The sequence below is a fragment of the Megalobrama amblycephala genome, linkage group LG3 (genome assembly GCF_018812025.1).
Source record: "Megalobrama amblycephala isolate DHTTF-2021 linkage group LG3, ASM1881202v1, whole genome shotgun sequence".
Classification (NCBI taxonomy): Eukaryota; Metazoa; Chordata; class Actinopteri; order Cypriniformes; family Xenocyprididae; genus Megalobrama; species Megalobrama amblycephala.
Window position 1 is genome coordinate 58,021,312 of NC_063046.1, and position 14,487 is coordinate 58,035,798.

At 35.5% G+C, this 14,487-nt stretch overlaps 1 protein-coding gene across 4 annotated transcripts in view; it reads right to left on the reverse strand.

The window, feature by feature from the left end:
• dennd5a (DENN/MADD domain containing 5A) overlaps positions 1-14,487 on the reverse strand; it is a 67,406-nt gene that overhangs the window by 18,754 nt on the left and 34,165 nt on the right. For all 4 annotated transcript variants that reach the window (XM_048186209.1, XM_048186208.1, XM_048186211.1 and 1 more), the window contains 3 exons: positions 10,768-11,082; positions 3,503-3,718; positions 3,009-3,243 (listed from right to left, as the gene is read on the reverse strand). In XM_048186209.1, coding sequence (XP_048042166.1) covers positions 3,009-3,243; positions 3,503-3,718; positions 10,768-11,082 — 766 coding nt within the window. The remainder of the gene's footprint in view (positions 1-3,008; positions 3,244-3,502; positions 3,719-10,767; positions 11,083-14,487) is intronic.

Genomic DNA, 14,487 nt, shown 5'->3' on the forward strand with positions numbered 1-14,487 from the left:
TGCAGTTTATCCAGCAATTCTGATATTAATCTTAAAATTGTGAGATATAAACTCGTAATTACAAGTTATAAAGTCTGAATTGCAAGATATAAACTCGCAATTCTAAAAATAAATAAATAAAATTAGCAAAGACATTTTTCTAACAGTTGTGAGATATAAAATTGGCAACTGCGAGTTGTAAAGTCTGAATTGTGAGATATAAATTCAAAGTTCTAAAAAAAAAAAAAAAAAAAAAAAAAAACACTCAGAATTGAGATTATACATAAAATGCAACATTTAATTTTATTTAAAGTTGCAATAAAACAGAAGAGGCTACAAACCATTTTTTTCGTATATTTTGACACACAACTAATATTAACAAATTATCGATAAAAAGAAAAAAAATGTAGGGCGAAGACTTAATTTCACACTTGTCAAGTGCCAAATAAAGTAAAAAATTGACTTTGGCAAATTAAGTTGTCAGTACAAATATTATTATATATGATAATATAATATGATTAGATACTATAACGATAAAATACGGAAGAGGATTAGGGCCAACCAATAATAAAAAAATAAAACCATCTCGAGATTAAAGTTGTTAAATCGAGAAAAAAGTCGAAATAAAATGTTGAGAATAAACTCGTTAAATTACGAGAAAAAAATCATTAAATTTCAAGAAAAAGGTCGAGATAAAATGTTGAGAATAATCTCAAATTACGAGAAAAAAACTTGTTAAATTTCAACAAAAGTTGAGATAAAATGTTGAGAAAAAACTCGTTAAATTACGAGAAAAATGTCGTTAAATTTCGAGAAAAATGTCGTTAAATTTCGAGAAAAAAGTCGAGATAAAATGTTGAGAATAAACTCATTAAATTATGAGAATAAAGTCATTAAATTACGAGAAAAAAGTCGTTAAATTATGAGAACAAATTAGTAATTTAACGACTTTTTTCTCGTAATTTAACGAGTTTTTTCTCATAATTTAATGAGTTTATTCTCAACATTTTATCTCGACTTTTTTCTTGAAATTTAACAAGTTTATTCTCGAGATGGTTTTATTTTTTTATTACTGCTTGGCCCTAATCCTCTTCCGTAATAAAACGATCAAAAACTATTATTATAACAATATTTTTTATTTCACTATGTATAATACATTTTCCTAAATTATGGAAGCCTTAAAATAAAAAAAATAAAAAAAAGGTAACTGTAACATTTTATTTCACGTTTATAATTTTTCCTCGCAATTCCGAGTTTATATCTCACAATTCTAAGAAAAAAGTCTGAATATAAGATATAGACACGCAATTCTAGCTTTTTATCTTACAATTGCGAGGTTACATCCAGAAATTCTGACTTTTTTCCCTCAAAATTGTGAAATAAATTCATGCTATATAATTCAGCTAACATTTATTTTTTTTTGCAAGTGTGCAATTATATCTCACAGTTCTGAGAAAAAAGTCAGAAACGTGAGATATAAACCTGTAATTTATTATATCCCGCAATTTACTTTTTCCCTCAGAATTGTTACAATTGTATTAATTATGTCTAAAATTGCGAGACATAAGCATAAAAAGTCACAAATTACCTTTATTTTTTTATTCCATGGCTGAAACAAACTTACACGCTAATATAACTTATAAATAAAATTCAAAATGTTATTTGATTTAAAGTTGCACTGAAACAGAAGAGCTGACAGATCTTTTCTTCCATCTATTCTGACGTACAACCAATATCAACGGATTATCAAAACAAAAATATATATATATAGGATGGAGACTTGGATCTATCTATTGGTCACTGATTGGATGGAGGCAGATCTGAATGTGAGCTTGGTCAGAGTTTAAGTGGACTAGTCCAGTGACTTAAGTGCTGTTTTTACCATTCACAATATGATCTATATTCCAAGCATTTACAAAACAGATCTGGTGAATTTGAACATTTTAACATGTTATATACAGTAAAATAATGCAAAACAGTTTCAAGGTCAGTAAAAAGAATATTTATGGCAGGTAAAGGGCTGGACGATTATGGCCACAAAATCAAAACCTCGATTAATTGAACATTTTACCTCGATTACGATTAATGAACGATTATTTTATTTCTGATTTTTTTTTTTTTTTTTTGCCCTCATAGTTCACTGACAAGGTTTGTACTGTAAATAGCCTATGATTGACTATTAAGGTGGGATATTTTTTTTCCTGTTGAAAGAGTGATCTGACATCATAGCTCACTATCAGCAGTTATTTTATCTATGGTTTGTAACATTTCTTACAGGTTTCTGCTCCTTGTAAATCAGATAAAGATAAATTAGCACAGTACCAGTAGTGATTGCGTGTGTGAATTAGTCATACCGTCTCTCTATTAATTGTGAAGCTGTGGGTTGTAAATAGTTCCTTCAAAAGTAGAAAAAATATATGCTGTAACTTTTGAGTTTCTAAGCTATTTTTGTGATAAATCACAGGACAGCGCTGACAAGTTTCTGCGTTCCTCTGTGTGCGCGCGATCTTCACGTTTTGCGCAGCTGTTTGTATGAGTGTTCGTGCCACATGCAGCTGCGCGAGCGCGGCATAGATATATGTATATATCTATGCGAGCGCGGTAGCTCGATATAATAATACACATCCGATCGTCTAATCGCTTGAATGTCCAAACCATAAAACAAATACAACTGACAAAGTTTAGTCAAGACGCAAGGCTCACCGTTCGCGCGCCATCACTATGTGTTGAACCGGCGTTCACCTCCGTGTTTTGCTTTTATGCCACTGACTGGACTGGGCGGAGTCACGTGGCTACACACGCAGTTATGTTTTTAAGGGGGAAGTATTAACAGGATTAAAAAAACGAAATAACCGACATGGAAAATTACGTCGGTTAGAGGTTCTGAATTTCGGTTTCGATTACTTTTCGATTAATCGTCCAGCCCTAGGCAGGTAAATTTAAATGAAAACAGTTTATACCCTACATGCAAGTATTCTGAATTGCTCCATTTGTAAAATAAACTAGTCACTATTCTTAAGCCGTCTCACCTGCTTCATCAATATTGGTGCATTTCTGGTACATGGAGGTCCGCAGGGTGGGCGTCCTGACATTTAACATGCGGATCTTGTCAACACGGGAGTCAAACACTCGCAGCGTGTGCTCTTTGTCCTCGTCATCGTGGCAGAGGATCTTACTGTCGATGAAAGAGGCAAACATCTGCGTCTCCAGAAAGCGAGACAGGAATGGCAGGTAAGGTTCTGGCTGATCCGACAGGAAGGAGGCCTAAAAAAAATGTATAAATAGTCCATAAAGCCGCTGAAGGCTACATCACTTCTTGGTCAGTTACTCTAAACTTACTTGTTTCAAAATAAATAAAGCAGTAACTGATGTCATAAAATCACAAGTCTGACTGATATGATTTTATTGTGATTTTCAAAACGTATTAGCACAATGAAAGCTCATTATAAAATGAACATTATTAACCATCCTTTTAGTTTGTTCTAACAGGTAACTTCTGAAACACAGACTAGTGAAATATTACCTTGTCAAAGTTCTGCATCTGGTCTCGGTTGCTGAACCAGGACTCTTTGTCTTGGCTGGGCTGAATGACGAACACCTCATAGTCAGAGAACATCTGCGTGAAGCGGTTGGCGAAGACCTCTCGCACCCGAATGTTCAGCTGATGCATTTTCATCTCATCTTCATCACACTGCACTTTCGAATCCTTATTAGTGCTCGTGTCCTCCTTCACATCCAACTGTCAAACATACCGAAAGAAAAAAATACTTATAAACAAGCACACTATGTCCACGGACGTCATGTTGTATTAAAGTCAGAATGAAACAGAAGTTGCGATAGTCTTTTCTCTTTCTTATTGTGACATATATATACACACACATGAGTGAAACGGCTTCTCGAAAAAGAAAAAATGTAGGGCGGGACTTGATTTTGTCAATCGGGGATTGATTGGATGGTTGTGGTGTGCTATTGGTTGATCTCATGCAAGTGACAGGTTGCCCCGCCCTCATGCCAGTAAACACGCCAACAGATCAGAGATGTTGCTGTGAGAGGGAGTGGAAGTTATTTTGATTCAAGTTTATGAGGGATATGAATTAAAAAATATATAATTATGTGCACGGATAACTCATTTCTAATTCCATAAAAAAACAATGAATAATCTACTTAATTATCTAAAATTGATGATGGTGTGAATGGCACTGGAAGCAGAGATGACATGACAAGACAAAGGCATAGCTGACGAATATTAAAGCGGACCTATTCTGCCACTTTTTTCAAGATGTAATATAAGTCTCTGGTGTCCGTCTGGTGGTACGTTTTCGTTTTTGGCAGAATATCTGAGGCACGAGTTCTACAGGCTCCACCCTCCTCTGGAAAGGGGGCGGGGAGCAGCAGCTCATTTGCATTTGGAGAAAAGCGTCTGCTAAATGACTAAGGCCGCATTTACACTGCAAGTCTTAATGCACAGATCCGATCTTTTGACCATATCCAATTTTTTTGGACGACGTGCTTACATTTCTTTTAAAAGTGACCTGTATCCGATGTCTCCTTTTTACACTGCACTTGGCAAAATGTATTAAAAATAGCATATATGACATCACAAATCAATTTCAATGGTACATTGAGCTTAAAGGATTAGTCCACTTTTAAATACACTTTTCCTGATAAATTTACTCACCCCCATGTCATCCAAGATGTTCATGTCTTTCTTTCGTCAGTCGAAAAGAAATGAAGGTTTTTGAGGAAAACATTCCAGGATTTTTCTCCTTACAGTGGATTTCAATGGCTACCAACAGATTGAAGGTCAAAATTACAGTTTCAGTGCAGCTTCAAGGGCTTTAAACGATACCAGATGAGTAATAAGGGTCTTATCTAGTGAATCGATCGGTCATTTTCGAAAAAAATACAACCGTTTATGCTTTATAAACAAAATATCGCCTTGAACGTACTTTCCGCTTCCGCATTCTTCATAACGCTTACGCTGAATGTCCTACGCCTTCCCTATTCTACTTACGGAAAAAAACGAAACTGGCGCTGCGTTCTTTCCGTAAGTAGAATAGGGAAGGCGTAGAACATTCAGCGTAAGCGTTATGAAGAATGCGGAAGCGGAAAGTACGTTCAAGGCGATATTTTGTTTATAAAGCATAAACGGTTGTATTTTTTTCGAAAATGACCGATCGATTCACTAGATAAGACCCTTATTACTCATCTGGTATCGTTTAAAGCCCTTGAAGCTGCACTGAAACTGAAATCTGTTGGTAGCCATTGAAATCCACAGTAAGGAGAAAAATCCTGGAATGTTTTCCTCAAAAACCTTCATTTCTTTTCGACTGACGAAAGAAAGACATGAATATCTTGGATGACATGGGGGTGAGTAAATTTATCAGGAAAAGTGTATTTAAAAGTGGACTAATCCTTTAATTTATTGACATGAATTCATATAGAAACCCTTTTAATGCAATAGTTACATACCTACATAAAAATAATACAAATTCTTCACGACAGTATATGTACGCAGCTCTGCTGGAAGCATGCGAGTTGAATAATACTTGGGTACGGGTAGATATTAGTGATGTGTCGTTCTTGAACGATTCGTTCATTTTGAACGAATCTTTAATGTGACTCGGGAAGAACGAGTCGTCTCGGGGGGTGATTCGTTCAGTCGCGCATGTGCAATATTCTACAGGTTCTGTACTGCTAGTAGTAGTTCACCTGATGATTCAATTGATTAGTTCATTTCATGAGTCTTTCGGGTTTTGAGTCGTTCCTTAATCACGTGACAGACCCATACACTAAGCCAATGCATTCTGAGCCGGAAAGAGAATTGATTAGTTCTTTTTATGAGTCTTTCGGGTTTTTGAGTCGTTCCTTAATCACGTGACAGACCCATACACTATGCTGTGTGACCCAAGCACATTATATTTATTAGTAAATAACGTTAACTCTCCAGTTTTGTTTGAGTTTGTGTTACAACTGTTAAAGCTGAAGTTATCATAACCTTGATGTTTTAAACTAACATTAATAATTCAAATTCAAAATGTTATTTGCTTTTAATTTATGTCATTATGTCCTTTTTGAGCAATCTTCTTATATTAGACCAATATGTCAAGTCTGCCTAGGAAAAGCAATTATTATAACAGCAAACTCAAAATTGGAGTAAAAATGAACAAACTAGGCTATAAATACTTTGTATTGTAGGCTTGGATTATTATATTATTATATAGCCTAGTGTTTATTTACAGATAGACAGTCAAAAAGATAAATTAATCAATATTTTATTTATAACAGGGCTTTATTTATTTATAATAACACACCACAGATCCTCAAGAAACAGTAACAAAAACAGTGACAGAAATGTCAGAAATAGCGTATGGGTCTGTTACGTGATTAAGGAACGACTCAAAAACCCGAAAGACTCATGAAGAGAACTAATCAATTCTCTTACCGGCTCAGAATGCATTGGCTTAGTGTATGGGTCTGTCACGTGTTTAAGGAACGACTCAAAAACCCGAAAGACTCATAAAAAGAACTAATCAATTCTCTTTCCGGCTCAGAATGCATTGGCTTAGTGTATGGGTCTGTCACGTGTTTAAGGAACGACTCAAAAACCCGAAAGACTCATGAAATGAACTAATCAATTCTCTTACCGGCTCAGACTGCATTGGTTTAGCATGGGACTGCCTGTCACGTCATTAAGGAATGACTTAAACCCGAAGACTTGTCAGACAAGAGGTGAGGTGAGCTTAATCAGCTTGTCATAAACTGAAGACCCAGGTCATGAATTAATCATTTCTGAATCTTATAGCATTGTAGTTTTGTATTGTTTGTAGTGGGATCAACGTTTGCATAAGTAGATGTGTTGGGGAAGTAACACGTAATATTTTAATTACATTTTGCTAAAATGAACGAAATGAACGAAATGACTCGAAAAAAGATTCGTTCATTTTGTTGAACGAGACTCAAAAGTCCGAGTCAGTGAAATGATCCGAACTTCCCATCACTAGTAGATATTCACAGCTTCATGGGCTCGAATCCGCCGTCCTATACTAGTTTTTTTTTTTTTTTTGTCATTAAAACCATTCATCAGTGATTGTATATCAAGGGTAGTTGCAAGTTTGTGTGCTTTTTATTTTGTGGTTTCAATGGAACGAATAGGGACTGAAGCGCGCGTCGGTGCACGAGCCGTCGTCAACAACAGCGGCAACGAGCACTCAGTGCGATTTCAAGAGCAACACATTTCAACGTCAGATCGCCTTTTATTTAACAAAAAACAAATTAAATTAATAATCTGCCACTCAACTAGAGATGCTCCGTTTGTTATAGGTATGTCTGTACCGCGAAATGTTAAAAAACCCTAACTTTTCAATGACGCAGGAGTCGCATTTACAGGGGAATATCCGATCTGTCCGCTTACACTGCAGGCGCAAACGCACATATCCGATTCATATCTGATTTATAACAACATATGAATGAGGCCTGAAACCGATCTGTGTAAATCGGAATCCATGCGCTTTTTTCCTGCTTACACGGTCGTGACTCATATCCGATCTGTGCCACATGGGAGGAAAAAAACGGAATTGGGTCACTTGAACCGTGCAGTGTAAATGGGGCCTAAATGTAAATGTAATGCATTTAAAGATACATACATGAAAACAGCATGTTTTTCCTTCCACTCAAAAAATGGGCATTTACAACAAGCTATAATAAATGATCTGTGGGGTATTTTGATCTGAAACTTCACAGACACATTCTGGGGACACCTGAGACTTATATTACATCTTGTAAAGAGGGGCATAATAGGTAGCAGACTAAATTATTGGAAAAGTCCGATATGCATCACCAGAGAGAAATGTGACGTTTCACTAGAAGATAGAGTTATGACATTTTGATTTTAAAAAAAAATACAATGCATGGATGAATCGTTCAATAAGATCAATAGCTAGCATTTAGAAAACTGAATTTCCATTTCATGCCAACTTTAAAAGTACCGGAAGGGGTTAACAGAGCTGGAACAAGAGAGTGGGAAAATGTGAGAGCAAATATCAGCACAGCTTCTGGAGCTGATCTGAGTTATCTATTCTCCATGGTAACACCCTGAATGGAGAGCAGGGAGTGCTGGGAACGGAAGTCTACAAATCTGCTTTGATTTATAAGGCAAATGAGACTCGTTCCCGAGAGAATATAACCGTACAGAGTAAGTGGCGATACACAGAGAGCAAGAAAAGCAAACAAGTGCCTGATAGCTCACTAAATATGGGAATCGCTGAATACCAAGTCAGTATAAAGGAATTGAAGTAGTGCAGCTTTAAAGATGTGACAAACTCTCTCTAGGAGCTATATTAAGAGTAAGGGGTCAATCCCTGGTCTTTAGAAAGACTGTATGTCCTTAAGCTGCTTAATGTCATCAACAGAGACCTCGAGCTTTCTGAGAACCAGAACAGAGCGCGCTCAGTCTTAACAGCCATTTATTCATCTTTTCATTGCCCACACAATAATTACGACTATTGCCCACACTGAAAAGACAGACTTTGTTTTCCACAAAGCAGCTGTCATCACTGCTGAAGTTATTGTTCGGAAAAAAAGGTTTTATTGAATTCACAGCAAATCCCCAGATGAAACACAGGAGTGAGAAAATCTCTTTTGTCAAGAGAATTTACAGCATCAAGAAATGAACTGTGGAACAAATGTGGAATATTCTTGTCTAAATGCAAATTGTGTAACATTTTATTAAATCTAAAAACTTTATTTATTGCGTAGTTGTGCTTGCAGTCAGCTGTTTTATGTATGCTTTTTCCTGTGAGCCTTTTGTTTTTCTATGCTTTTTTTTTTTTTAATAGTAAAATACAACTTGTAGCTGTAGTTTGCCGAATAATTTTGTCAGATAAATACCTTTCCCTCATTTAAAATATTTAAAAATTCTAAATTCTAATTGAACTTGTAGGGTCATTAAAAACAAATATCTCCTCCGGACATCACTTTTGGACACTACTGTACATGAATGCATTCATGTAATTACATTAAGAATACATAATTGTATGTGTCACTGTGTTCAAGGACTTTTGTTTTGATATATGTGCCTATGTTCAGTTCCTGTGTATTTAGGTCCTGTTTCCCATGTCTCCATTCTTATCTAGTTAGTTTCCATAGATACCCTTGTTTGTTACCATGTCAACTAATCACCTGCACCTGTCTATCACTAGTCTCTTGTCATCTAGTGTATTTAAACCCTCAGTCATCCTCTGTTCATTGTCTCCATGCTGGTGTTTCTCTTTATTGTTCCTTGTGTTTATTAAATGTGATTTCATCGTTTATCAGAGTCACCTGGATTATCAAGTCAAGCCAGTACGTGACAGTATGATGGTACTGGCATGCTGTCCAGTACATACAAGCAAAGTACATACTATTAGTGTAATTGAGAACTGGCAAACAGCCAGAATTTGGTGTTTTTTATGGAAGTTTTGTTTTCTCTGACATCTTTTTGTTAAAGCATTTGGTTTTAAAGGTGCCCTAGAATCAAAAATTGAATTTACCTTGGCATAGTTGAATAACAAGAGTTCAGTACATGGAAAAGACATACATTGAGTTTCAAACTTCATTGCTTCTTCTTTCTTATGTAAATCTGATGTGCGCGATTTAAAGGGGCCGCGCGCTGAATCAGTGCATAGTTAATGATGCCCCAAAATAGGCAGTTAAAAAAATTAATTAAAAAAATCTATGGGGTATTTTGAGCTAAAAATTCACAGACACATTCAGGGGACACCTTAGACTTACATTACATCTTGTAAAAACTGGTTCTAGGGCACCTTTAAAAGTTATTTAAATTGTAATTTTGAATACTTTTTGAGGTTGATGAACTTTATTATGCAATTCCCACAGGAAACAGAGCTGTAAACAGTGCTTTATGGATCATTATGTTCTGTCCCTTCCATGTCCTTATTATGTTATGATAATATGGATGCCAATCAGTGTGATAATCAAACATTTTAAATGTTTATTCACTTGCCTCCAAACTAAGGGACAAAATGAATTTGGCACCTGTGGTTTGTCGTCAGTTATCATAGAAAAAAAATATTGTGTTTATTACAGGATATTCCTTTAAAGTGCCCCTATTATGCTATTTTAAAGGATTTTGTTTTGGAGGTTTCCTACAACAGGTTTACATGTATCCAAGGTCAAAAACACTTTAATTTCCTGATAATATACATTGCAGCTTCACCTTTTTTCTCACAGTGTCTGAAACGGTTTGATCAAGGATTCGGTCTCTCTAACCCCCGCCTTTCCGAGAGCTTCCTCTGCTCTGATTGGTCAGACAGCCCAGTCTGTTGTGATTGGTCGACTGTTACAGCGCGTCTCAGAAACTAAAGTCCATTATCTGAATTTCAGCTCTTCCTCAGCGTTTGATACACAGTGATATGAACAGTAACGATGGTTTTACTGTATCAATTTGAGCCTGAGTTTGATAATTAAACATTGGAAGAAGTAGGACTAAGTGGTTGACATTGTTCGCAGGCAGCCAATGCAGACCATAGGCTGGCATTATGCAAATCTGTTACAAACCTACGTAGGTTCATGTAGGAAGTGAGACTCGTTTCAGGCAGTTCAGAATCAATTCTTTCATTTGGGAGACAATAACTCCATTAATCTGCACTTTGATCTATGAAACTTTGCAGACCTTTCACATTCACAGCTTGTAATACAAAGTAGCATAATAGGGGCGCTTTAAAGAACCATAATGAGCATTTATGGCACTGTTTAATCAGTTCTGTGTCTTTGTGTCCTCATGCTCACCTTCTCCAGACTGACTCCAGTCCTCTTGACCAGCGCCTGCAGACGAGCTATGGTTTGGTTTTCTCTCAGTAAGTACGAGTTGAGCGGCGAGCCGGCCAGGTTGCCGTTGCGTTTGTCAGAGGACATGTCACCTGAGCGGAAGCCCCTGATCTTGCTTTGGACCTCGCTGCATTGTGGGTTTGCCTCCGGAGACATGCCGAACGCCAACAGCACCTCCGAGATCTCCTGGATGAACTCCAACTTGTTGGGAAACTGAGGCAGGTCCTCGGGTAGCTCGATGAAGTGGTTGTCAATATCGACAAAACACAGGTTGGCCTGAAGGGTACAAGAGTCATTTCATTACAATCACTGATCTATGGCTTTATGTAATGGAGATTTCTAAGAGATTACGGACAATAGCTGGGTTTCCATTATAGATTTGTGCAAAACTTTTGCAATATTTTCAAAATGTCGATAAAAAAACTATTGCAAAATGACGACGTTTCCATTAACCCATGTTATGAGACTAAAACTTTTTTTTTTCACGATAAGTCATTCCAAAATTCATGGCAAAGGATGTTAGGAGGTTTAAGTATATCGCAGCCACTGCACTAACCATTATTTTAATAAAAGGAGACGCGTTTTCCAAGAGTTATGGCAAGGAAATCCCCTTATACTTGGGTTCAGCCACGTGAGAGGTGTTTCTGGGTGTTTCTCCCTCCTATCTGCTTCAAGGTCTTGATAAATTGCGGCATTTCTTTGTTGTTTAGAATCCAGTATTCCTATAATTTTTATGTCTTTTATGAGTTTAATAAAGAACTCTGTCTCGTCTTCTGTTCAAACATTCCATAGCATCTTTAAAGGGGTCATGAACTGAAAAATAAAATTCTTGAGCTTTTAACAAGAGGTCATAATACTATAAAAATATCCTGTAAGTTTCAGAACCTTAGTCCAAAAACAGCTTTTATTGTAACCAAGCCCAGATAATGACTTGTAGATGGAATCTAGAAAGAAAATCAATGCCTACTTCATAATTTCAACGTTAGTGATGTAAACGTCTCAGTTGAGCTTTATTTATTTGTATTCGGTACATTTCACTGTGAATTCTTTGGTAAATCAGTCACGTTTCGGCACAGGCTTTGCAAACAGACTTTTACGATATGGACTCGACAGTAAAGCAACAACATGTAAATAACTGATTTGTGACCAGTGATTTCTGATATGTGATGATTCATGTACAGTCAGATGTTCTTTGTCTATGCGTCAGTAAATCAAACGGTCAACTTTACATTGCTTCTCTTAGTAGGATGAAAATAATCTGTTCTTTAAACTGTGATTAAATTATATATAGAAAGAGATCAAAGAACGCTCCCTTTACAATCGCTGGAGCTGTCAATCAAACAGCGTGAGTTTATCAGTGAGTTCTGGACTCTCACCAAAACTCCAGTTTTATTCAACAAATCTCTTAGTTATATTGTGTTTGCACTGTTAGTTATGATGAAAGCATTCGTTAGTGTGACGAGATCACTGCTTTCATGAGCTCAACAACATGTCTGTGATCGGCTACAATCTTCATCACTGCAACCTTTCATGCCACGATCTAAATATAATGCCATAGATCTAAATGTAATGCTATAATCAACACTTTTCATGATTAGTAAACTTTGAGAGCTGTAACAGTAAAAATGTGCAAAAAGTTTTCGAGAGAGATATACATGTAAAGCTTAGTTATTTCATATGCAAAGATGTCAGTCAATCACAGCAGACACGCCCCTTAAAACAGAGCGTTCAAATAAGAGTACTAAAATCAGGGTAGGAAAATGCCTTTTATTTCTAAATTATGACAATTTTTAATCTAAAAATCATACTAACATTATAAGTGCACCCCAGGAAACATTATAAAACAATAAAACAAATGCAGTTCATGACCCCTTTAAAGAATGATCGACTTTAATGTACGCCAGGTGACCTGTAAATGTGAAAAAAACTGTTTCCATTGCAGTTTTCTGAAATACTCCTTTTTGAATTGCCTGAAAAAGCACCTCATACGAGTGTAAAAACATTTTTGTGATATATGGGAGTTTTTGCGAAATTGACGCGTCTCCATTGGGCGTATTTTCAATTCGCAATTTCAGTTTGCTAAATTTGAAAGGTAATGCAAACGCAGCTAATGTAGTAACACTGACTTCCATCTCTGTCCACTAGAGGGCTTTGGACAAACTAACAAACCAAAGATGCTAAGTTGAGAATTATACACTAAAAACTGAATTTTGATAATTTTATATATTAAATACAAGTACAAATAGGAATGCACAGCACCAAAAATACCTAAAAGTACTATAGTACTATCATATTTTCTTGTACAACGGTCAAAAGTTTGGAATAATTAAGATTTTTTGTTTTTGTTTTAGTCTTTTATGCTCACCGAGGTTGCATTTATTCGATCAAAAAGTGCAGTAAAAACAATAATATTGAGAAATATTATTACAATTTAAATTAATAATTTTCCATTTGAATATATGTTCAAATTAAATTGATTCCTGTGATGCAAAGCTGAATTTTCAGCATCGTTATATCCAGCCTTCAATGTCACATGATCCTTCAGAAATCATTCTAATATGCCACACTAGATTTTTAATTTCCAGAGCTACACCAGAGCTTGTTTTCCCTGCAGGTTTGCGCCACAGATTTCTTTCATAAGCATTAAAAGAAGCAAAAGAAGTGCCAATGTAGCCGACCTATGTTTGATATTAGATTTGCTCTGACAGAAACATACTTTTTACTGCTGCTTTTCAAGTAAGATCAAGGAAAGATTAGACATCTCATCAGTCAGCCAGGTCACAGAGATTATTTTCCTACAAAAAGGTATTACAAATATTGTTTCAGTCACATCTCAGTACGGAGATGAAGAAGACCAGAAGGGTTTTACAGGGAGATATAATTATTCTAGACTCTGAATAAAATATTCTAGTTTACATGTATATTCCACTGGTATGGTACATATAATATAATATACAACTAACCACACCGACATGAATGTCACATTCATTTAACACACTCTTTATGTGGACTTTAAGTATGAGTATGACAGTGCTATTTATTTTTTATAGCATCTCCATTTTAAACCCTAGTAGTGAAAATGCACATAGATCTGTGAAGATTCATTTTATAACATTTTAATTTTGCTTTCAACTTTGTTTATTTTACTCTATTTTTTAAACTACTATGTAATAATGCCTGTCTGATGGTCTCTGACTTTTAAAAAGACACTTTTTCTGTTTCAGAGCAAACACAAACACATGATCCTTCAGAAATCATTCAAATATGATGGTTTGATACTCAATTATTAATAATGGTTCTTATTATTATCATTGTTTGAAATCAGATTTTGATGCTTAATATTTTTTGTGCAAATCATGATTCACTTTTTCAGGATTCTTTGATGGATAGAAAGTTCAAAACAACCACATTTATTTTAAATCGAAATCTTTTGTAATTTTATAATATGTCTTTACTGTCACTTTTGATCAATTCAATGCTTTCTTGCTGAATAAAAGGTATTAATTTCTTTTCATTTAATAAAAAAAAACCTTAACCCAAACTTTTAAATGGTAGTCTATCACAGTTTCCACAAAAATCCAGCAAAAACAGTTTTCAACATTGATAATAATAAGAAACGTTTCTTGAGCGGCAAATACTGAAGGATCAGGTGACACTGAAGACTGGAGTAAATATAATAAA